Here is a 23,184-nt window from a genome sequence, read left to right on the forward strand (position 1 = left end):
TGGTGTTTGTGTCTCCTCTCAATTGTTGTGTGTGGTGTTTGTGTCTCCTCTCAATTGTTGTGTGTGGTGTTTGTGTCTCCTCTCAATTGTTGTGTGTGGTGTTTGTGTCTCCTCTCAATTGTTGTGTGTGGTGTTTGTGTCTCCTCTCAATTGTTGTGTGTGGTGTTTGTGTCTCCTCTCAATTGTTGTGTGTGGTGTTTGTGTCTCCTCTCAATTGTTGTGTTTATTGCACTTCTGAGTGTTGCTGGCTCGGCTTTGCTTTAGGAATTGGATTGCATTGTTATGGTATTGCTGTGTATTGTTTTGTTGGATTGATTCATTAAAAAAAAAAAAAAAAAAAATCAAGAGAAAAATGAAAATTTTAATCGATTTTTAAAAAATGAGAATCAATTCTGAATCGCATGTGAGAATCGCAATTCGAATTCGAATCGATTTTTTCCCCACACCCCTAATATATATATATATATATATATATATATATATATATATATATATATATATATATATATATATATATATATATATATATATATATATATATATGTGTGTGTATAAAGTTTTGTAATCAATCAGAAGAATCAAGCAGCTAAAACACACCAAACATGAATAAGTGTGGAGAGTTTTGCATTTTCCCATCATGCTTTGTAATGGATTGAAATGGATGTCATTTAGAATTGTTTATGGTGCCTGGATATTTGTATCCGATCAGGTTGTGTTGTGTGTGACCATGTCTGTTGACATTTTGCTCTTATTCTTATTTTTTGGCACCTTGACTTGGGAAGGGTGTTTGCATTAGGTCATATAAGTTAATGCTGTGCAGCGCACCATTAAAGGTCCTTGAGCTGAATTACTCACGTTGACCACTAGATAGTTTGGACACCCCTGATTTAGAGTTAGTGCTGTGAAATACTGATTGTAACTAGTAGGTTAGGACTGGTATTGAGTGGAGGAGAAAGGCATGTTGTGATGGGAAGAGAGAGAGCTGTGCTGCCACACACACACACACACACACACACACACACACACACACACACACACACACACACACACACACACACACACACACACACACACACACACACACACACACACACACACACACACACACACACACACACACACACACACACACAATTAAAAAAAATCAGTTTGCAATATTTAGCCTGCGTCCAGGTCCGTCATACCTTGCTGCGGAAGAGGGGCTTGGCGCCGGGGCCACAGTACTCGTTGTAAATGAGCTTGAAGAGGAAGAGGTGGAAGAGCGTGATGAGCGAGGCCACGCTGAACCAGAAGAGGAAGGGCAGGCCCGGGTATCTGTTGGCCATGTGCTCCTCGTGGGCCAGGATGGCCTTCAGGTGCAGCGTGTGGCGCAGGTCCTGCAGGTGGCGCAGGTCGGGGGAGATGTAGAGCAGCGGGGTGATGGGCTGCGTGACCATGACGGGGAAGGTGTGACCCTTGACCTCCGAGGTGAGCTCCACGGGCTCGTTGAGGCAGCCGGCCTCGCAGGCGTACAGCTTGACGGGCTTCTCCTGCGGCTTGACGGACACGTGGAGGAAGGGCTTGCCCTCGCCGTCCAGCAGGACCGCCAGGTTGATGAGGTCGCGGTTGTAGCGGATCCCCCTCAGGGCGTAGCTGTTGTGCAGCACGTCCGGGTCCGCCTGGAACTGCAGGTGGTTCTCCGTGAACTGCAGCCCCCCGAAGCTGAGCGCCATGCCCTGCATGGCCCCGTGGGCGCCGGCCGCCACCAGCGCCTTGCAGCCGCGCTTCTGCAGCGTCAGGGTCCAGAGCGTGACCAGCTGCAGGATCTGGGCGGCGCTGCTCACCCGCTCGGGCCACAGGTTCTCGGCGTGCATGGTGGCGTGGCCGCTGAAGCAGTGGTCGGCGTAGTTGAGGCTGGACTCCAGGGCGCCGCGCTCCTCGCTGCCCAGCCGCCGCTCCAGCAAGGGAGCCGCCCAGGACGACAGCATGTAGTAGAGCGTGGCGTTCACCGTGCGGCTCGACGGCGTGTGCGAGTCCGTGATCTTCCTCATCTCCACGCCTGCACAGGGGAAGAACAATCACTGCACTGACCTGACAACTACAGCGCTAATCGCTAGCTGATGACCAGGGGGTGCTCAATCGCTAACTAACACACTATTTGCTAGCTGACAACTACAGAACAACAGTGTTAATCACTAGCTGGCAACAAACGCGCCAATCGCTAGCTGACAAGGAGAGTGTTAATCACTAGCTGGCAACTAGAGTGTTAATCGCTAGCTGGCAACTAACGCGCCAATCGCTAGCTGACAACTAGAGTGTTAATCACTAGCTGACAACTAGAGTGTTAATCACCAGCTGACAACTAGAGTGTTAATCGCTAGCTGACAAATAGAGTGTTAATCGCTAGCTGACAACTAGAGTGTTAATCGCTAGCTGACAACTAGAGTGTTAATCACCAGCTGACAACTAGAGTGTTAATCACTAGCTGACAACTAGAGTGTTAATCACCAGCTGACAACTAGAGTGTTAATCGCTAGCTGACAACTAGAGTGTTAATCACCAGCTGACAACTAGAGTGTTAATCACTAGCTGACAACTACAGTGTTAATCGCTAGCTGACAACTACAGTGTTAATCGCTAGCTGACAACTAGAGTGTTAATCGCTAGCTGACAACTAGACTGTTAATCACTAGCTGACAACTAGACTGTTAATCGCTAGCTGACAAGTAGAGTGTTAATCACTAGCTGACAACTACAGTGTTAATCACTAGCTGACAACTAGAGTGTTAATCACTAGCTGACAACTAGACTGTTAATCACTAGCTGACAACTAGACTGTTAATCACTAGCTGACAACTAGAGTGTTAATCACTAGATGACAACTAGACTGTTAATCACTAGCTGACAACTAGAGTGTTAATCACTAGATGACAACTAGACTGTTAATCACTAGCTGACAACTAGACTGTTAATCAGTAGCTGACAACTAGAGTGTTAATCGCTAGCTGACAACTAGACTGTTAATCACTAGCTGACAACTAGACTGTTAATCACTAGCTGACAACTAGAGTGTTAATCGCTAGCTGACAACTAGACTGTTAATCACTAGCTGACAACTACAGTGTTAATCACTAGCTGACAACTAGACTGTTAATCCCTAGCTGACAACTACAGTGTTAATCGCTAGCTGACAACTAGACTGTTAATCACTAGCTGACAACTACAGTGTTAATCACTAGCTGACAACTACAGTGTTAATCGCTAGCTGACAACTAGACTGTTAATCACTAGCTGACAACTACAGTGTTAATCACTAGCTGACAACTACAGTGTTAATCGCTAGCTGACAAGTAGACTGTTAATCACTAGCTGACAACTACAGTGTTAATCACTAGCTGACAACTAGAGTGTTAATCACTAGCTGACAAGTAGACTGTTAATCACTAGCTGACAACTACAGTGTTAATCACTAGCTGACAACTAGACTGTTAATCACTAGCTGACAACTAGACTGTTAATCACTAGCTGACAACTACAGTGTTAATCGCTAGCTGACAAGTAGACTGTTAATCACTAGCTGACAACTACAGTGTTAATCGCTAGCTGACAACTAGAGTGTTAATCACTAGCTGACAAGTAGACTGTTAATCACTAGCTGACAACTACAGTGTTAATCACTAGCTGACAACTAGACTGTTAATCACTAGCTGACAACTAGACTGTTAATCACTAGCTAACAACTAGACTGTTAATCACTAGCTGACAACTAGACTGTTAATCACTAGCTAACAACTAGAGTGTTAATCACTAGATGACAACTAGACTGTTAATCGCTAGCTGACAACTAGAGTGTTAATTGCTAGCTGACAACTAGACTGTTAATCGCTAGCTGACAACTAGAGTGTTAATCACTAGCTAACAACTAGACTGTTAATCGCTAGCTGACAACTAGAGTGTTAATCACTAGCTAACAACTAGACTGTTAATCGCTAGCTGGCATCTAACACGCCAGCTGGCAAGTAGCACGCCAATCACTAGCTGACAAGTAGCATGCTAATTATATACATAATTATAGCTGAAAAGTAGAGTGTTGGTTGCTAGCTGACAAGAGAAAAGCTATAAAAAGTGTAAATAGACATAGCTGAAGTTGTGGTAAGAACTCACCAGATGAGTTTGCTAAGAATAGAAAGGAGCTGAAATGTTTGAATGAAAGAAGCTGCTGTTCTAAATGTGTCCACTGGATGTCGCAAGAGCCATTCTTTGTATCCCCTGCCCTAGTGTGCATGACTTCAGAGGGGGGCGGAGCTATGTAGCAACACTTCCTGTTTGGACACTCGCTGCTTATTAGTGATAGTATACAACATGAGGATTGTTACAACTAATAAGCACTAGGTACTTATTAGTGATAGTATACAACATGAGGATTGTTACAACTAATAAGCACTAGGTACTTATTAGTGATAGTATACAACATGAGGATTGTTACAACTAATAAGCACTAGGTACTTATTAGTGATAGTATACAACATGAGGATTGTTACAACTAATAAGCACCAGGTACTTATTAGTGATAGTATACAACATGCAAAATTTTACAACTAATAAGCACTAGTTACTTATTAGTGATAGTATACAACATGAGGATTGTTACAACTAATAAGCACTAGGTACTTATTAGTGATAGTATACAACATGCAACATTTTACAACTAATAAGCACTAGGTACTTATTAGTGATAGTATACAACATGAGGATTGTTACAACTAATAAGCACTAGTTACTTATTAGTGATAGTATACAACATGAGGATTCTTGCCTTGATTGTCAAACATGTTGGCAATGTGACATTTCTAGCCCAAAAAAGGCCTAAATAAGATTGACCCCCTCCTGACTTCACGTGTGATGAATGAAATGAGTTGAGTTGCAGATGATGTACAGAACAAACCATATGTTAGTGCATCAGTTGAGGAATATCAGTCAATTACAATAACAACATTGTGGAGTTAAATGTTGATATTATTATTCATTTCATCTTCTGATAGATTACAATTTAACACCAATGGGAGCATTTTAAAACTCTGTCAAGACTTAATTCCACCTATTTGACCGATGAACATTATCACATTATTTATTCAGAAAGTGTAAATAACGACAAATGAAGATAGAATATTATAAACCGCAACATTTAAAAAAAGTGATTTGTACATTGTCAGAATGTGCTACTTCTGTTTTTAAACAAAGAAAACTATCTAAAGTAGTCTTTATATTTAAGTTACTGATATTGTTTATTCACACTGTGTTTTTTATATTATATTAGATGTCATTTCAACTGTGTTGTCGTGAAGCACTTTTTTGTCTGTGAAATGTGCAAGACAAATAAATGGTACTTACTCCATGTGGCCTCCGAGCTAAATGGTAAATAAAATGGTAAATGGTTATACTTGTATAGCGCTTTTCTACCTTTTTTAAGGAACTCAAAGCGCTTTGACACTATTTCCACATTCTCACACACACACATTCACACACTGATGGCCATGCAAGGCGCTAACCAGGACCCACCAGGAGCAAGGGTGAAGTGTCTTGCTCAAGGACACAATGGATGTGACTAGGATGGTAGAAGGTGGGGATTGAACCAGGAACCCTCAGATTGCTGGCACGGCCACTCTCCCAACTTGGCCACGTCGTCCCCTAAAATGACTTTAACACCCCTGATCTAGAGATTTATGTGTTGAATAAAAAATGTGCAAAATGAATCCTATTTTTAACATTCGTAACAAAACTTGAGGGGAGCTTTAAAGGGTTAAAAAAAAAGGCATATTGCTTTTGAAAGTGAAAAATATGAAAATGGTTGAATTTATGCTTGCTGGAGTTACTAACATGATGAAGTGCAGTTTTGAGACGGTAACTCACCGGAAATGAAGAGGTCCATCCAGGCCTGTTGGTGGTCTATGACCAGGTCGTCCACATTTGCCTTCAGCAGCTCTCCCAGCTCTTTTTTGGCTTCATCCCTCAGGCTCACGAAGGTCTCGTCCAGCTTCGAAGGCTCGATGGGCTGCGAAGTCCTCACCACAGACACGATGTTGTCCGTGTACTCGGAGTTGGGAAAGACCTGGATCCTGCCGCTGAGCTTCTTGGTGACCACCACCACCAGCACCATGCGGTTCTTCTCCAGGGACACTCTCCCTGACGCCAGGACGATCTCCTTGTTCTCCACTTTGTCCACGCTGGTGGAGAACTTTCTGTCAAAGTCTGTGGTTTTGGAGGACACCTCGAAGGTGGCCGGCTTGTCAGTGGGGTTGTTGATGTGGACTCTCTGAAGATAGACGTTGTGTCGGCTCCTGTGGGCCATAAACTCCTCTCTGATGGTGACGCAGCCCCGGGAGGACTGCACCGCCCCCCGTGCGGCACAGCGGACCGATAGCACGGATCCTTTCCGGAACCACATCATGGTCGCCCGTGCTTCAGCCTGCTTTCCCTCCAGATGAACGCTCACGATGGGGGAATAATCCGCCTGGTGGACCGGGGCTGACCCGGGCTGTGAGGAGGACGCCACCCACAGTCTGTTGGAGTCAGTGTCAATAAGAATATGGCCGTTGCCCGTGACAAAGGGTGTGTCCACTTGTTCCTGGGATGTGCTGTACAAACCCTCCCCACGTTCCACAAGGGACTTCCACCTGTGGATCTCCGCCTCCAGACACAGTCCCACCGCCCCGCCGGGCATGGCCGAGCCGCTAAAGAAGCGCCACTTGCGCTCAGCACCCAGGTACCAGTAGAAGATGAGGAAGATGAGCAGTCCCAGGATCATTCTTCGAGCCCAGCTGCTCGATAGCAAGCCGGGGAGCCCCTTCAGTCGCTGCTGGAGCCACATTGTTGACATGCCACTTCAAAGTCACAAATGGAAGCAGTTATAGAAAGTCATTGTTGACATACCACTTCAAAGTCACAAATAGAGGCAGTTCTAGAAAGTCATTGTTGGAAATACAACTTTGAAAGTCACAAATAGAAGCAGTTCTAGAAAGTCATTGTTGGAAATACAACTTTGAAAGTCACAAATAGAAGCAGTTCTAGAAAGTCATTGTTGGAAATAACTTTGAAAGTCACAAATAGAAGCAGTTCTAGAAAGTCATTGTTGGAAATATAACTTTGAAAGTCACAAATAGAAGCAGTTCTAGAAAGTCATTGTTGGAAATACAACTTTAAAAGTCACAAATAGAAGCAGTTCTAGAAAGTCATTGTTGGAAATACAACTTGAAAGTCACAAATAGAAGCAGTTCTAGAAAGTCATTGTTGGAAATACAACTTTGAAAGTCACAAATAGAAGCAGTTCTAGAAAGTCATTGTTGGAAATACAACTTTGAAAGTCACAAATAGAAGCAGTTCTAGAAAGTCATTGTTGGAAATACAACTTTGAAAGTCACAAATAGAAGCAGTTCTAGAAAGTCATTGTTGGAAATATAACTTTGAAAGTCACAAATAGAAGCAGTTCTAGAAAGTCATTGTTGGAAATATAACTTTGAAAGTCACAAATAGAAGCAGTTCTAGAAAGTCATTGTTGGAAATATAACTTTGAAAGTCACAAATAGAAGCAGTTCTAGAAAGTCATTGTTGGAAATATAACTTTGAAAGTCACAAATAGAAACAGTTCTAGAAAGTCATTGTTGGAAATAACTTTGAAAGTCACAAATAGAAGCAGTTCTAGAAAGTCATTGTTGGAAATATAACTTTGAAAGTCACAAATAGAAGCAGTTCTAGAAAGTCATTGTTGGAAATACAACTTTAAAAGTCACAAATAGAAGCAGTTCTAGAAAGTCATTGTTGGAAATACAACTTGAAAGTCACAAATAGAAGCAGTTCTAGAAAGTCATTGTTGGAAATACAACTTTGAAAGTCACAAATAGAAGCAGTTCTAGAAAGTCATTGTTGGAAATACAACTTTGAAAGTCACAAATAGAAGCAGTTCTAGAAAGTCATTGTTGGAAATACAACTTTGAAAGTCACAAATAGAAGCAGTTCTAGAAAGTCATTGTTGGAAATACAACTTTGAAAGTCACAAATAGAAGCAGTTCTAGAAAGTCATTGTTGGAAATATAACTTTGAAAGTCACAAATAGAAGCAGTTCTAGAAAGTCATTGTTGGAAATATAACTTTGAAAGTCACAAATAGAAGCAGTTCTAGAAAGTCATTGTTGGAAATATAACTTTGAAAGTCACAAATAGAAACAGTTCTAGAAAGTCATTGTTGGAAATACAACTTTAAAAGTCACAAATAGAAGCAGTTCTAGAAAGTCACCGACTGCTAGCATGTTTGCTAAAGTGGCTAAGCTAGCGACATGCTACATTGGCTAAGCTAGCGACGTATTAGAAGCTGCGTTATGTCCATGCTGCCATCTTCACCACAAAGTCACAGCTGTGTCACATGACAGGCTTTTTGTGTCCTTTTAAACACTCACGCGTCACATTGATCATTCTTCACCAACTGCTGCTAGTCGCCGCTGACACTTCCGCTTTTTGCAACTGTCGCAAAGCTAGGCGTCGTAAAGTTAGCCGCAAGGTCGTAATTATCGTAGGTGAACGTCATAGACGTGTTCTAAGGGTACGCAGCATGGAGCGCTACTGCCTACTGGCGCTGACGAGACGCGGGGCCGCCATCTTGGAGTGGTGATCCGCTCCACTCAGTGCAATTCATTTGGCAGGAGCAATGAACTTGTCAGCGCATTTAATTCATCTTACCTCACTGAATACCACTGATTTTCACCCCCTTTTTTGTCATACGTGTAGCTATGATAAAGGACACATGTTTTATTATTCATAGTTTGCTTAACAGTAATAGAATATTCTTATATGCTATAAGTGACCAGACGTCCCAGATCAATGGGAATATAATCCCAGAGAAGGGTCAGCTATTTTTAAATTGAAGAAACAATATGATTAGGTTATATATACATGCTACATTTCTACATAAACAACATTAAATATCTATATATCTTAGGGACCTATAGACTGTATATCTGTTGCTGCAGCAGCAGCAACAGATATACAGATGTGCTTTCATCCTGGACAATATTCATGACTAATGTGTGCTTTGTTTTAAAGATGTGCTATTTGGATTTACACTGTATGAAAAAAATGTTGAAAAGGAATTTTACCTTTGCAACCTCATTAAACTATTGGCTAAGTTTTATATTCATAAATGTAAGTTTCTCAAAAAAAGAATTAGAAATGTACTTTAAAACGCTTTCTACCTCTAACAACCAAAAAGCTGATGCTGTGCTCCAAATTCGGATTGTTTACGGAACTTGTGTGAGCCTATGGCTTTACACTTTGTTATATATACTGTATATATTTTGCATTCTTCTTTAGTTGCTTGAGTTTACAACACCCTGGCGCTGATGTGTACTGTTTTTTTACTTGTTTTGATTGTTATTATTTATTTGATTGTATGTAAATGTTGAATATTATGGATATAGGTTTTGAAAATCAAAATATAAAAATAAAAAGCAGGGGTGTGCACACGTTTTCCACTGAGGGCCACACACTGGAAAATGAAAGCATGTGGAGGCCATCTTGATATATTATTTTTACCTTCAGGCTCCCATCAAGTTTGGTCCCGGTGACCCAAAAGGGTCCCAGTCATAAAAATGTTAAAAATTTGTCAAATATGATATTTTTCATGTAATTATTAAATGCTTAAATCTCGACTAATTTCCAGTCTGTCTATATAAAGTATATTTAATGCTCTTTTGTCAAAACAAAAACACAACATTTGCAATATTTCCCCGCCCAAAAAAATTCAAAATGGATTATTTGATAAGTAGTTGGAGCTATAAATAGGTCAATAATTCATAACACCATTGATTTTTAGAAATTACATTTTAAAAACGATCCAAAAGGGCCTCACTCATAAAAGTGTTAAAATGAAGTATTTTACCCCACTTTCAAGTCTCTTGATCAACTTCAGATATACTTAAGTAAGTTTTCATTATTTTACTATGGTGTTTTTTTCAATCCACCGTTGTATGTGAAATAGATTATCTAGCTTTCCACTGACATTCAATATTTTTCCGCCCCATCAGGGCGGAAAAATCCTTTGGTGATGATTGGTGTCTCCTTTGGTGATGATTGGTGTCTCCACTCAGCAGCCCTTTGTCAGGCTTTTTGAGCGCCTGCTAGAGCTCCGGTATCTCAAGAATGGACTCAAACTCTTTTATTTTCAAGAAGGAAAATGCTGGGTGTATGCTATCCCAGTGTTTTTTAACCACTGTGATACAGTCTGGTGTGCCGTGGGAGATGATCTGATTTCACCTATTTGGGTTAAAAGTACGTTTTGCAAAGCAGTAATTATAGTCTGCAAATGATGTGTTGTTGTTGAGTGTCGGTGCTGTCTAGAGCTAACCGTGTAATACTCTTCCATATCAGTAGGTGGCAGCAGGTAGCTAATTGCTTTGTAGATGTGGGAAACAGCAGGAGGCAGTGTGCAGGTAAAAAAAGGTGTCAAATGCTTAAACCAAAAATAAACAAAAGGTGAGTGCCCCTAAGAAAAGGCATTGAAGCTTAGGGAACAAAACTAAAACTGAACTGGCTACAAAGTAAACTAAAACAGAATGCTGGACGACAGCAAAGACTTACTGTGGAGCAAAGACAACGTACATCCGAACATGACATGACAATCAACAATGTCCCCACAAAGAAGGATAAAAACAATTGAAATATTCTTGATTGCTAAAACAAAGTAGATGCGGGAAATATCGCTCAAAGGAAGACATGAAACTGCTACAGGAAAATACCAAAAAAAGAGAAAAAGCCACCTACTACACACAGAAAAACAGCAAAAAAGTCCAAATAAGTCAGGGTGATGTGACAGTGGTGACTAGTACACCTACTTTGAGACAAGAGCTATATTGATGCTTTAAAGTCATATCCAACAATTACCACAACGACTTTATACTGTCAACTGAGTTTAGTTTTTGAATTATTTCTGCTGGTGGTGTGCCTCCGCATTTTCTGCTGGTGGTGTGCCTCCGACCTCCGTGTTTTTTCAACGCAAAAAATGTGCCTTGGCTGAAAAAAGTTATAAAAACACTGTGCTATCCAACACAACAAATAAAGCAGGGCTGTCCTCACCCTGGAACACTGAAAAATGAAAGCATACGGGGGACATTTTTCATATTTTTTCATTTTCAAAACCAACACTATACTGATATTAATTCGATACTGATACGCCCGTTGGTATCGGTGCTGTCGACATTTGCCTCGATCCATCCACCGCCACTGCGTGGAGGATCTCACGTTCACAGAACAGCTGTGGATCTTTTTTACCCACGCAGTCTAAATCACTGCTTGTTGGTCTGACGTGTGCGTGGAATGTCTACCGTCGTCCGTGTCGCGGAGACACGCGGATTTTCAATCTAAGGATTGTTGTTTGCACTTTCTGTTTGTTCGCAAATATTTAAAAGTCATTGAGAGAGGGTGGGGGGACACAGAGAGAGAGAGAGAAAGAGAGAGAGAGAGAGAGAGAGAGAGAGAGAGAGAGAGAGAGAGAGAGAGAGAGAGGGAGAGAGAGAGCGAGAGAGAGAGAGAGAGTTGCGTTCAAGGGACCTCGGGCTTTCCATGCACAGTCCAGTCAGCGGGGAGAGTATCAGGATTCCACACTCCATCCATTATTTAACGGATATTTTAAAAAAGTTGCCGAGATGAAACTTTGCCTGCTGTTACTCCCCGTCCTCCTTCTCTTCACACTCCTTTCACCGAGCTACTGTGACGAGCAGCACCTGAAAGAAGGTAAGGTGAGTTAGTTAGTTAGTTAGTTAGTTAGTTAGTTAGTTAGTTAGCTAGTTATGGCGTCACACATTTAAGCTAATGACAGAGAAGTTCACCAAACAGACGCGATAAGACATTAAATACTTTCAAGACAACATGTAGCAAACTTTTAGCTCCTTCCTCGAGATGTTTTTTGTTAATCTTGCGTTGCTGTGTTTGTAGCAAAGAGTTGAGAGGAAATGAGCGAATAAACATTTGTTGCCCCCACGTGAAAGAAACAAGTTAGGTGACGTGGACAGCAAAACTAAATGTCCTCTTTGTTTCCTACACACTTTCTATCCCTTTCTCTTATAATGTTTAATAGTTGAGTTACCACGGACATTTACAGCCAGGGACATATATTGTGTCGTCCTATGTGTGGCTTCCATTGAGGCTGTAGAATGTTCTAGAACTATTTCCCCCCCCAACAAGCACCAACACTTGGCTCTCCAAGTACCACCATAATGACATCATTAAACACAGTAGTCTAGTAGTACTAAGTATTCATTAAGTACCACCATAATGACATCATTAAATACAGTAGTCTAGTAGTACTAACTATTCATTAAGTACCACCATAATGACAACATTAAATACAGTAGTGTAGTAGTACTAAGTATTCATTAAGTACCACCATAATGACAACATTAAATACAGTAGTGTAGTAGACCTAAGTATTCATTAAGTACCACCATAATGACATCATTAAATACAGTAGTGTAGTAGACCTAAGTATTCATTAAGTACCACCATAATGACATCATTAAATACAGTAGTGTAGTAGACCTAAGTATTCATTAAGTACCACCATAATGACAACATTAAATACAGTAGTGTAGTAGACCTAAGTATTCATTAAGTACCACCATAATGACATCATTAAATACAGTAGTGTAGTAGTACTAAGTATTCATTAAGTACCACCATAATGACATCATTAAATACAGTAGTGTAGTAGTACTAAGTATTCATTAAGTACCACCATAATGACAACATTAAATACAGTAGTGTAGTAGTACTAAGTATTCATTAAGTACCACCATAATGACATCATTAAATACAGTAGTGTAGTAGTACTAAGTATTCATTAAGTACCACCATAATGACATCATTAAATACAGTAGTGTAGTAGACCTAAGTATTCATTAAGTACCACCATAATGACAACATTAAATACAGTAGTGTAGTAGACCTAAGTATTCATTAAGTACCACCATAATGACAACATTAAATACAGTAGTGTAGTAGTACTAACTATTCATTAAGTACCACCATAATGACAACATTAAATACAGTAGTGTAGTAGACCTAAGTATTCATTAAGTACCACCATAATGACAACATTAAATACAGTAGTGTAGTAGACCTAAGTATTCATTAAGTACCACCATCATGACAACATTAAATACAGTAGTGTAGTAGACCTAAGTATTCATTAAGTACCACCATAATGACAACATTAAATACAGTAGTGTAGTAGACCTAAGTATTCATTAAGTACCACCATAATGACAACATTAAATACAGTAGTGTAGTAGACCTAAATATTCATTAAGTACCACCATAATGACAACATTAAATACAGTAGTGTAGTAGACCTAAATATTCATTAAGTACCACCATAATGACCCACATTACAACACAGTAGCGCAGTAGACCTAAGTATTCATTAAAAACAAGGCAGGTAGTATCTTGAATATTTTCGGCCACTGTAACATTACATACCATTTGAACACTTTGTTTGAATGTAAAAAAACAACATCACTATACTTAAATAATGGATTAAATCTTCGGTGTACCACTAGATAGAGCCTGAGTACCACCAGTGGTACGCATACCACAGTTTGAGAATGACTGTTCTAGAATGTAGATCAGGTGTGTCCAAGCATTTTATTCATGGAGAGCCAAATACCGCAACAAATAAAAGAATGTACTTGGATATCTGTATATGTTGTAAACATGTTATTAAGGCTAATTACACGTGTAGTTGTGTTATTACGAGGGGTGTGGATCTTTGGGCAAACTAACCATTCAATCCGATTCCTGGGGAGACGATTGGATTCAACATGATTCTTGATTCAAGACAATGTATTATTTGGTATAATAATTACAATAAAAGGTTTTCAAGACAGGTTGTAGGTTACAACAGTTCCTTCTGGTTGCATAACGATGACCTAAAACTCTCTTCATTTAAAAAAAATAGATTTTTGAAAATGATGAACCCATTTAGAATCAAGATTCAGATGGTTATCGATTTTTTGCGCACCCTTTGTTGTTATTATTCTATTAGCCAGGGCCACTCTTGGCTAAATTGTGAGCTGAAGCACTTTTTTTTTTAAAATATCTTGAGCCCCCCAATTACATTCTTTTAAACTCTTTTAAAATGTGAAACAATTTTTATACTTTTCAACTTGCATGTTTTTGTGCTAAAACGAAACAATGGGGGAAGAAAGTGTTTTAGGTGCAAAATAACACATTTAAAGGGGACCTATTATGCAAAACTTGTATTACGTATTGGTACCTGTTTTTGTGTATTTGAGATCTGCATAAGTCCCAAAAAATTTGACCTCAAACTGTGCAAGCATTGCAAATATTTTTATAAAACAATCCTGCCTTCCTTCATATTTTATTGGGTTAAAGGAGTGTAAAGGGGACTTAGTAACGGGTGTTATTTCATGTCTTCAGGGCTACAAAACATATTTAGAAGGTCGTAAGCAGGTTTTGTGATATATAATAAATGATGATATTAATTCTAATAAGCCTATTCAATAAAAGTCCATTTGAAATGTGCTGACAAATTCCTCTCCTTCCAGACAAGCTTTTGGTTGTGACAGTTGCAACCAAGGAAACTGATGGCTTCAGGCGTTTCTTGAGATCAGCCAAACATTTTAATTACACTGTCAAGGTAGGAAAGCAAACACCTTCTGTATTGTTCTTCTTTTTATATCATATTGTTTGGCTGATGTGTGAAAACATGCTTGTGTAAAGAAAAAAAATATGCTTCTGGGCCCCCCCGGACAAATAAGTGCATGTTGACAGAGATTTGTTTACATGTTTCTTTTGAAATATGGCCCCAGGGTTAAACCTCCTGCTTTGTGCTGTGTGTTTGCAGGTCCTTGGTCGCGGGCAGAAATGGAAAGGTGGCGACTATTTGTCTGCCCCCGGCGGAGGTCAGAAAGTGAGGCTTCTGAAAGAAGCCGTGGAGGAAATGAAGGATGAGGATAAAATAATTCTTTTTATTGACAGGTAACATGGCTTGCCCTATCATTTCTGCCATTGTTGTGTTATACTTGACAAGCTGCTTTACAAACAAATGCTGCCATTTTACTTAAAGGGGAAGTGCACTTTTTTAAAATGTTGCCTATCATTCACAATCCTTACGTAAGAGAAAAACATGTTCTTTTTCTTTAATGCATTCAAAGTCATAATATACGGCAAGTACGAGATGGTTAACAATTCAGCTGATGGGAGTACACTATTCCGGCCATAAAGCCCTCTAAAAAACCTCCAAAATGCGCCAACAATACTCCATTTACATGTTGTGACCTGAATATTAAGCAGATTGTTATTATAAGCTCTAACGCAGACAAACTATTTTTAGTGGCACCGTGATCACAGAGCGCTAACTAGCTTATGCTGTTATATTGACATTTTGAGCTGCTGCATGGCCTCTGAGTTGGTGAAAGTTAATCCTAGATGAAAAATCCTGCATCTCACCTGGATAGCAGAAGGTTGTGGACATAAACCAAGAAGTTGGTCAACTTTGATATCCAACTTAGACCCGGAGATGGCGAAAAAGACGCACATTTTTTACCTGCGTGACGATTATTATTAATTCTTCATCTAAACGGGAAGATATAAACATCCCGTCAGTCAGCATCCAAGTGAAAGCAGACATTGTACAGTAAGTGATTGTTTTAGCACTTATCAAACTGCTATGTTAGTCTTTCACTAAAGCTGCATCTGTTTATCACACAGCTTCTGAAACTTGTAGATCATCCTCCCTATATTCAGGCTCGAAAATGTAAGTTTCTGGTCATCATTTGTCCCAAAGTAGTCTTTGTTGTCTCTCATCAAGTCCGCCATACTGTGTCTTTGAAATTAACACGTACGCTTAAGATGAGCAAAATAAGTAAATATTACGTGGTATGAATGTTACTACATGACATATATACTTACATCATGTATATATTACATGTTATTATGAATGTTACTACATGACATATATACTTACATCATGTATATATTACATGTTATTATGAATGTTACTACATGACATATATACTTACATCATGTATATATTACATGTTATTATGAATGTTACTACATGACATATATACTTACATCATGTATATATTACATGTTGTTATGAATGTTACTACATGACATATATACTTACATCATGTATATATTACATGTTATTATGAATGTTACTACATGACATATATACTTACATCATGTATATATTACATGTTATTATGAATGTTACTGCATGACATATATACTTACATCATGTATATATTACATGTTATTATGAATGCTACTACATGACATATATACTTACATCATGTATATATTACATGTTATTATGAATGTTACTGCATGACATATATACTTACATCATGTATATATTACATGTTATTATGAATGTTACTACATGACATATATACTTACATCATGTATATATTACATGTTATTATGAATGTTACTACATGACATGTATACTTACATCATGTATATATTACATGTTGTTATGAATGTTACTACATGACACGTATATTTACATCATGTATATATGACATGTTATTATGAATGTTACTACATGACACGTATACTTACATCATGTATATATTACATGTTATTATGAATGTTACTACATGACATGTATACTTACATCATGTATATATTACATGTTGTTATGAATGTTACTACATGACACGTATATTTACATCATGTATATATGACATGTTATTATGAATGTTACTACATGACACGTATACTTACATCATGTATATATTACATGTTATTATGAATGTTACTACATGACATATACACTTACATCATGTATATATTACATGTTGTTATGAATGTTACTACATGACATATATACTTACATCATGTATATATTACATGTTATTATGAATGTTACTACATGACATGTATACTTACATCATGTATATATGACATGTTGTTATGAATGTTACTACATGACATATATACTTACATCATGTATATATGACATGTTCTTATGAATGTTACTACATGACATATATACTTACAACATGTATATATTACATGTTGTTATGAATGTTACTACATGACATATATACTTACATCATGTATATATTACATGTTATTATGAATGTTACTACATGACATATATACTTACATCATGTATATGTTACATGTTATTATGAATGTTACTACATGACATATATACTTACATCATGTATATATTACATGTTATTATGAATGTTACTACATGACATATATACTTACATCATGTATATATGACATATTATGAATGTTACTACATGACATATATACTTACATCATGTATATATGACATATTATGAATGTTACTACATGACATATATACTTACATCATGTATATATTACATGTTATTGTGAATGTTACTACATGACATATATACTTACATCATGTATATATTACATGTTATTATGAATGTTACTACATGACATATATACTTACATCATGTATATATTACATGTTATTATGAATGTTACTACATGACATGTATACTTACATCATGTATATATTACATGTTATTATGAATGTTACTACATGACATATATACTTACATCATGTATATATGACATGTTGTTATGAATGTTACTACATGACATATATACTTACAACATGTATATATTACATGTTGTTATGAATGTTACTACATGACATATATACTTACATCATGTATATATTACATGTTATTATGAATGTTACTACATGACATATATACTTACATCATGTATATGTTACATGTTATTATGAATGTTACTACATGACATATATACTTACATCATGTATATATTACATGTTATTATGAATGTTACTACATGACATATATACTTACATCATGTATATATTACATGTTATTATGAATGTTACTACATGACATATATACTTACATCATGTATATATTACATGTTATTATGAATGTTACTACATGACATGTATACTTACATCATGTATATATTACATGTTATTATGAATGTTACTACATGACATGTATACTTACATCATGTATATATTACATGTTATTATGAATGTTACTACATGACATATATACTTACATCATGTATATATTACATGTTATTATGAATGTTACTACATGACATGTATACTTACATCATGTATATACTACATGTTATTATGAATGTTACTACATGACATGTATACTTACATCATGTATATATTACATGTTATTATGAATGTTACTACATGACATGTATACTTACATCATGTATATATTACATGTTATTATGAATGTTACTACATGACATGTATACTTACATCATGTATATATTACATGTTATGAATGTTACTACATGACATATATACTTACATCATGTATATATTACATGTTATTATGAATGTTACTACATGACATGTATACTTACATCATGTATATATTACATGTTATTATGAATGTTACTACATGACATATATACTTACATCATGTATATATTACATGTTATTATGAATGTTACTGCATGACATATATACTTACATCATGTATATATTACATGTTATTATGAATGTTACTACATTACACATATACTTACAACATGTATATATTCGATGATATGAATGTTACTACATTACGTATATAAAACATGTTTTTTGAACAGGTTTTTTTAGAGCGCTTTATAGGCGGAATAGAGCGACTCTCATGGTCTCTATTGTTGGCTGCCTTTTGCTAGTGTTTATTTACGAGTTAGAACGGATGTTCTTGTCTTGCATAAGGATTGTGAAACAATCAAAGTTGACTTATGTAGCCCTTAATCACACATCTCTCAAAGGGCTGCACAAGCCACAACAACATCCTCGATTCAGATCCCACATCAGGGCCAAAAAAAAAACCTCAGCCCAATGGGCACAATGAAAAAACAACAGGCAATATCCCCCAAAAAGTGCAGTTCCCCTGTAAGGACTCACGCTGCAGCGTTGGTGGACGGCCAAAATGTCCTCCTCACTCTTACCTCGCTGTCTCCCAGCGAGCCTCGCCTGCCCGGGCGAGTTGGCTACCCGCTGCTGGCCCGACGCCATCGGGCTGTGATTCATCAGCTCACGAGGAGCAATGGCATTATTAACTCACTTTTCTTTTGACTTGCACTGTGGAGTGAGCAAGCATGTCATGTTCTTATAAGAAATGCAAATCATTTTGATGTAACATTTGAACATTCCTAAAAAAACTAACCAAAGTTTTTCCCTCCTCTTAACACCTTGAGGTTTGTCCCCGTCACGAAAAAAGGCATAAAAAGAACAAGCCACGCCCCTTTAAGAGTTAATGACTGTATGCTTCCTGAGCCGAGGCCTTGTTTGGATGTGTTGCTGACCCCTGCGGTGTTGGACTGCAGCAACATTTTCCTTCTTGTGTTTCCACAGCTATGATGTGATTTTGGCCTCCAGTCCCCGAGAAGTGCTAAAGAAGTTTGTGCAGGCCCAACACAAGGTGGTGTTCTCCTCTGAGAGCTTGATTTGGCCCGACAGACACTTGGAGGATAAACATCCACGTGTCCGGGAGGGGAACAGGTTCCTCGGTGCTGGAGGTAGCATCTTATTTATTCAATTTCTCTTCTGTAACTTTCAAGTAAGGAATGTTTATTATTACATGTTGCCGATACCGATCATCCATGGGTGAGATACTGATATCACATGTATTACCTGTCATTTTTAGATGTGCTTTTGATAGTGCAGTTTGTTATTATCCTTGATTACATACACTTCATTGAGCAAAACAAAGTCAATAGTACACAGTAACTAGGGCTGGGTGGTAAAACAATATCAATATATATCACCATATACACTTAATCCATATCAATGAAAAATGTGTTTGTTAAAATGTTCGATTATTTTATTTTTCGTCGGAGGAAAGAGGAAGTGTGGAAGCAAGGTTGGTTGCATGAACAAAGTCACTCGCCCTCTGGTCACCGAGCAACGCAGGAAGTGATCAGAGGGAGTGACACACTAACAGCCAATCAGGTAACAGTATTAACTATCACGTTTGGTTGCGCCATCTTGTTGTATGGCAGATTTGTAAAAACGTCCCAATGTGGTCTGTAAATGATGCAAGGCGCTCGTCCCCAACAAGAACGCTGATACCACACTGCTCACCCTTTAGAGCAGTGGTCCCCAACCACCGGGCCGCGGCCCGGTACCGGTCCGTGGATCGATTGGTACCGGGCCGCACAAGAAATTAAAAAAAAAACTTTTGTTATTATTTTTTAATTAAATCAACATAAAAAACACAAGATACACTTACAATTAGTGCACCAACCCAGAAAACCTGCCTCCCCCATTTACACTCATTCACACTCATTCGCACAAAAGGGTTGTTTCTTTCTGTTATTAATATTTCTGGTTCCTACATTATATATTAATATAGATCAATACAGTCTGCAGGGATACAGTCCGGAAGCACACGTGATTGTATTTTTTTATGGGGGGATTTTCAAGCGTTGACCGGTCCGCAGTTACAAAAAGGTTGGAGACCACTGCTTTAGAGCACTAAACCTGCAGATAATAGTTCTTCTCAGGTTTCTTTATGTTAACATGTTCACACTATTTTCTTACACTTTATGAAGCATTTCTTACATATTCCTTAATTTTAAGAGATTATTGTTAAGTTTTCAATGTGATTTGACTATTTAGTTTACATTGTTTTCCATGCTTGTGTTGACATTTCCTTTCCTTTCTGCCTTGATAGCTGAGGGATTATAATCACAGCAAGGTTACATTTGAAATTGACATTTTTTTACATTTAGTATATTTTTTTCCTGCTTCTTATTTTCAATAGGTCATCAAAAATATCAATAATTATCAATATCAATTTATATCGTAATACCGTTTTCAGCTATCAAATGTTTTATCAAACTCATATTTTATTGATATCAATTACACATCTATTGATATCGTTTTATCGCCCAGCCCTAGGATAAGGACCAACTGATTAGATTTTGGGCCTGTTCTGGATCACTTCTACTATGTTACCTTACGTTTACGCTTTTGTGTGTGCAGTCTATTTGCCACAATTGGGGTGAAGATGATTAACTTAGGGAGGCGGCTCCACACTGCGTATGAACATACACAGTTAGCTGCTAGCTGCTTCTGTCAGTCAAGGAACCAAAAATAAATGTCTTATGTGATGGGCATTACCCAACATTGGCCGAACACATACTGTTACATATCGATCGCTGCCTCATTGATCGCCCTGGTTACAATGACTATTAGAGGATATTTGAACTTAATACAGGTGCATTCATCAATCAGTGGGCTTAATGATTCTGTGACATTCTAGGGATTATTTGGGATTTGAGTCTGAGCTAAAACGACTTTGTTTCAGGAGAAGGTTAGAACATGTAGTGACTGTAAATGCAGCGTGGTGTAGTCGCAGCAGGAGAGCGAGCCAACCTTTCTAGACCCAGAAGTTTTACACAAAGTAAGCACATGGCAGAGGCCATAAAAAGTCAAGTCGGTAGTTATAATGAAAGCTTTTTGTAAAAGCGCCGAGGCACACAGCAGGGTGCCGGAGCTCCTGTTTATGCTAGTTTACTTGCTTTCCTCAGGCTTCATTGGCTACCTTCCCAACATCAAGGAAATGCTTCCTGACTGGGCGGGAGCAGACAACGACAGCGATCAGCTCTTTTTCACCAAGATTTATATCAATCCTGATAAAAGGGTGAGGCACATTTTTACACTACTATATGAGACGCTCCTTGCTGTTGTCTTTTATCAAATCAAGACGTATTCATTTGTATTTGTGTTATTTTTTTCAATAAATTATTTATAGTTGCCAAAAAAGTAATTGAATTAGTTACTCTTTAATAAATGTAATTAATTACTAGTGTAAGTATTTATAGAGTTACTTACAAAAAACCTTCAGTGCCCAGATCGAGCAGCATTAGCTCAGATGTGTTTGTTAGATTTGCCCTCAGTTTGCGGGCAGTTACAGCAGCTCTAGAGAATCTTTTCACTGGATCGTGTAATCGCTAATAATGAGATTTACTGTGCTTCCATGGCTGTAGTCTCCTTGTCCACAAACGTAGGATTGCACTTCAATCATTGATTTGTTGTTCATTATTCCCTCGAAGTAGTAGTGCGTACACGTACGTGCATGTACTGACATGCCGTGTGTTGTTTGCTGTGTGATGTTGCCTCCTATTTGATACCAAGTACATTTTAGTGTGTTGTTACTGTCTTATTCAAAATATATTTCCTGCATTGAACTTGCTGTTCTTCTGACATACAACCACATCAAAAGTAGCGTGCTATGTTGCATCAAATGTCTCGGTAACGGCGTTGTAATGTACATAGAGTAATTAATTAGACTATTATATAACGCCGTTATTCAAAACATTTTTCATTTGTGAATAAAACTTCTATTGCTACGTTTCAGAAATCCATAAATATCACACTGGACAGCAAATGCAGGTTGTTTCAGAACCTTCACGGAGCTCTCGGTGAGTGAAAGCTCTTTTCTTCTCCACACCTATTTCAACCCGGGTGATGTCATTATGTCAATATCCTGTTTCTAGACTGCAGCTGCTATGTTGACAATGTTAAGATTGTTTGTACCGTCTTTGTGACTTAAAGGACACAAATAAAAATTCCACTTACTATACATAAAGCCCACATAAACCATATAACTTAAGACATCATATTAGTGGAAACATTTGAAAGCAGTAATTCATATTTAATTACCTTACTGTAATTATGGCATATATTCCATACTTAGTCCAGTAAATAACAAAAATACTGGTGCACAACGTCGGTTACTTCATCCATATGGGAAACTTTCCTTTGCTACAAAACTGTGCTATCCATCCATCCATCCATTTACTACCGGCTGCATTCGAGCGGAAGGCGGGGTACACCCTGGACAAGTCACCACCTCATCACAGGGCACACACAGATGTACAACATTCACACATTAGGAACCATTTAGTGTTGCCCAATCAACTTATCCCCAGGTGCATGTCTTTGGAGGTGGGAGGGGCCTATCCCCAGGTGCATGTCTTTGGAGGTGGGAGGAATCGGAAGTACTCGGAGGGAACCCACACAGTCACGGGGAGAACATGCAAACTCCACACAGCTGCTGCCTTTAGTTTCCTTTGATATGTCAAGTTATTTGGGAGAGAAATGATATGACTACTCTGTTTTTTA

General features: G+C 38.1%; 2 protein-coding genes across 5 annotated transcripts in view; one reads left to right on the forward strand and one right to left on the reverse strand.

The window, feature by feature from the left end:
* Nucleotides 1–536: 536 nt before the first annotated feature.
* On the reverse strand, nt 537–8,524 carry kiaa2013 (KIAA2013 ortholog). 3 transcript variants are annotated; one of them, XM_062051858.1, is made up of 4 exons: nt 8,429–8,524; nt 5,890–6,860; nt 1,185–2,038; nt 537–982 (listed from the first exon to the last, which is right to left on the reverse strand). In XM_062051858.1, the coding sequence occupies exons 2-4, from the start codon at nt 6,854–6,856 to the stop codon at nt 920–922; spliced, it is 1,884 nt and encodes a 627-aa protein (XP_061907842.1). In that variant the 5' UTR covers nt 6,857–6,860; nt 8,429–8,524; the 3' UTR covers nt 537–919. The 3 variants fall into 3 exon arrangements, with proteins under 3 accessions (XP_061907842.1, XP_061907843.1, XP_061907844.1); XM_062051859.1 differs by having other exon boundaries at nt 537–987; XM_062051860.1 differs by lacking the exon at nt 537–982 and having other exon boundaries at nt 1,038–2,038.
* A 2,728-nt stretch (nt 8,525–11,252) lies between these two features.
* Nucleotides 11,253–23,184, forward strand: part of plod1a (procollagen-lysine, 2-oxoglutarate 5-dioxygenase 1a) — a 51,062-nt gene continuing 39,130 nt past the window's right edge. For both annotated transcript variants that reach the window (XM_062052457.1, XM_062052456.1), the window contains exons 1-6: nt 11,253–11,756; nt 14,588–14,679; nt 14,887–15,020; nt 19,408–19,571; nt 21,588–21,700; nt 22,418–22,481. In XM_062052457.1, the coding sequence (XP_061908441.1) occupies nt 11,669–11,756; nt 14,588–14,679; nt 14,887–15,020; nt 19,408–19,571; nt 21,588–21,700; nt 22,418–22,481 (655 nt within the window). In that variant the 5' untranslated portion in view covers nt 11,253–11,668. The remainder of the gene's footprint in view (nt 11,757–14,587; nt 14,680–14,886; nt 15,021–19,407; nt 19,572–21,587; nt 21,701–22,417; nt 22,482–23,184) is intronic.

Source organism: Entelurus aequoreus, linkage group LG07 (assembly GCF_033978785.1).
Source record: "Entelurus aequoreus isolate RoL-2023_Sb linkage group LG07, RoL_Eaeq_v1.1, whole genome shotgun sequence".
Lineage (NCBI taxonomy): Eukaryota > Metazoa > Chordata > Actinopteri > Syngnathiformes > Syngnathidae > Entelurus > Entelurus aequoreus.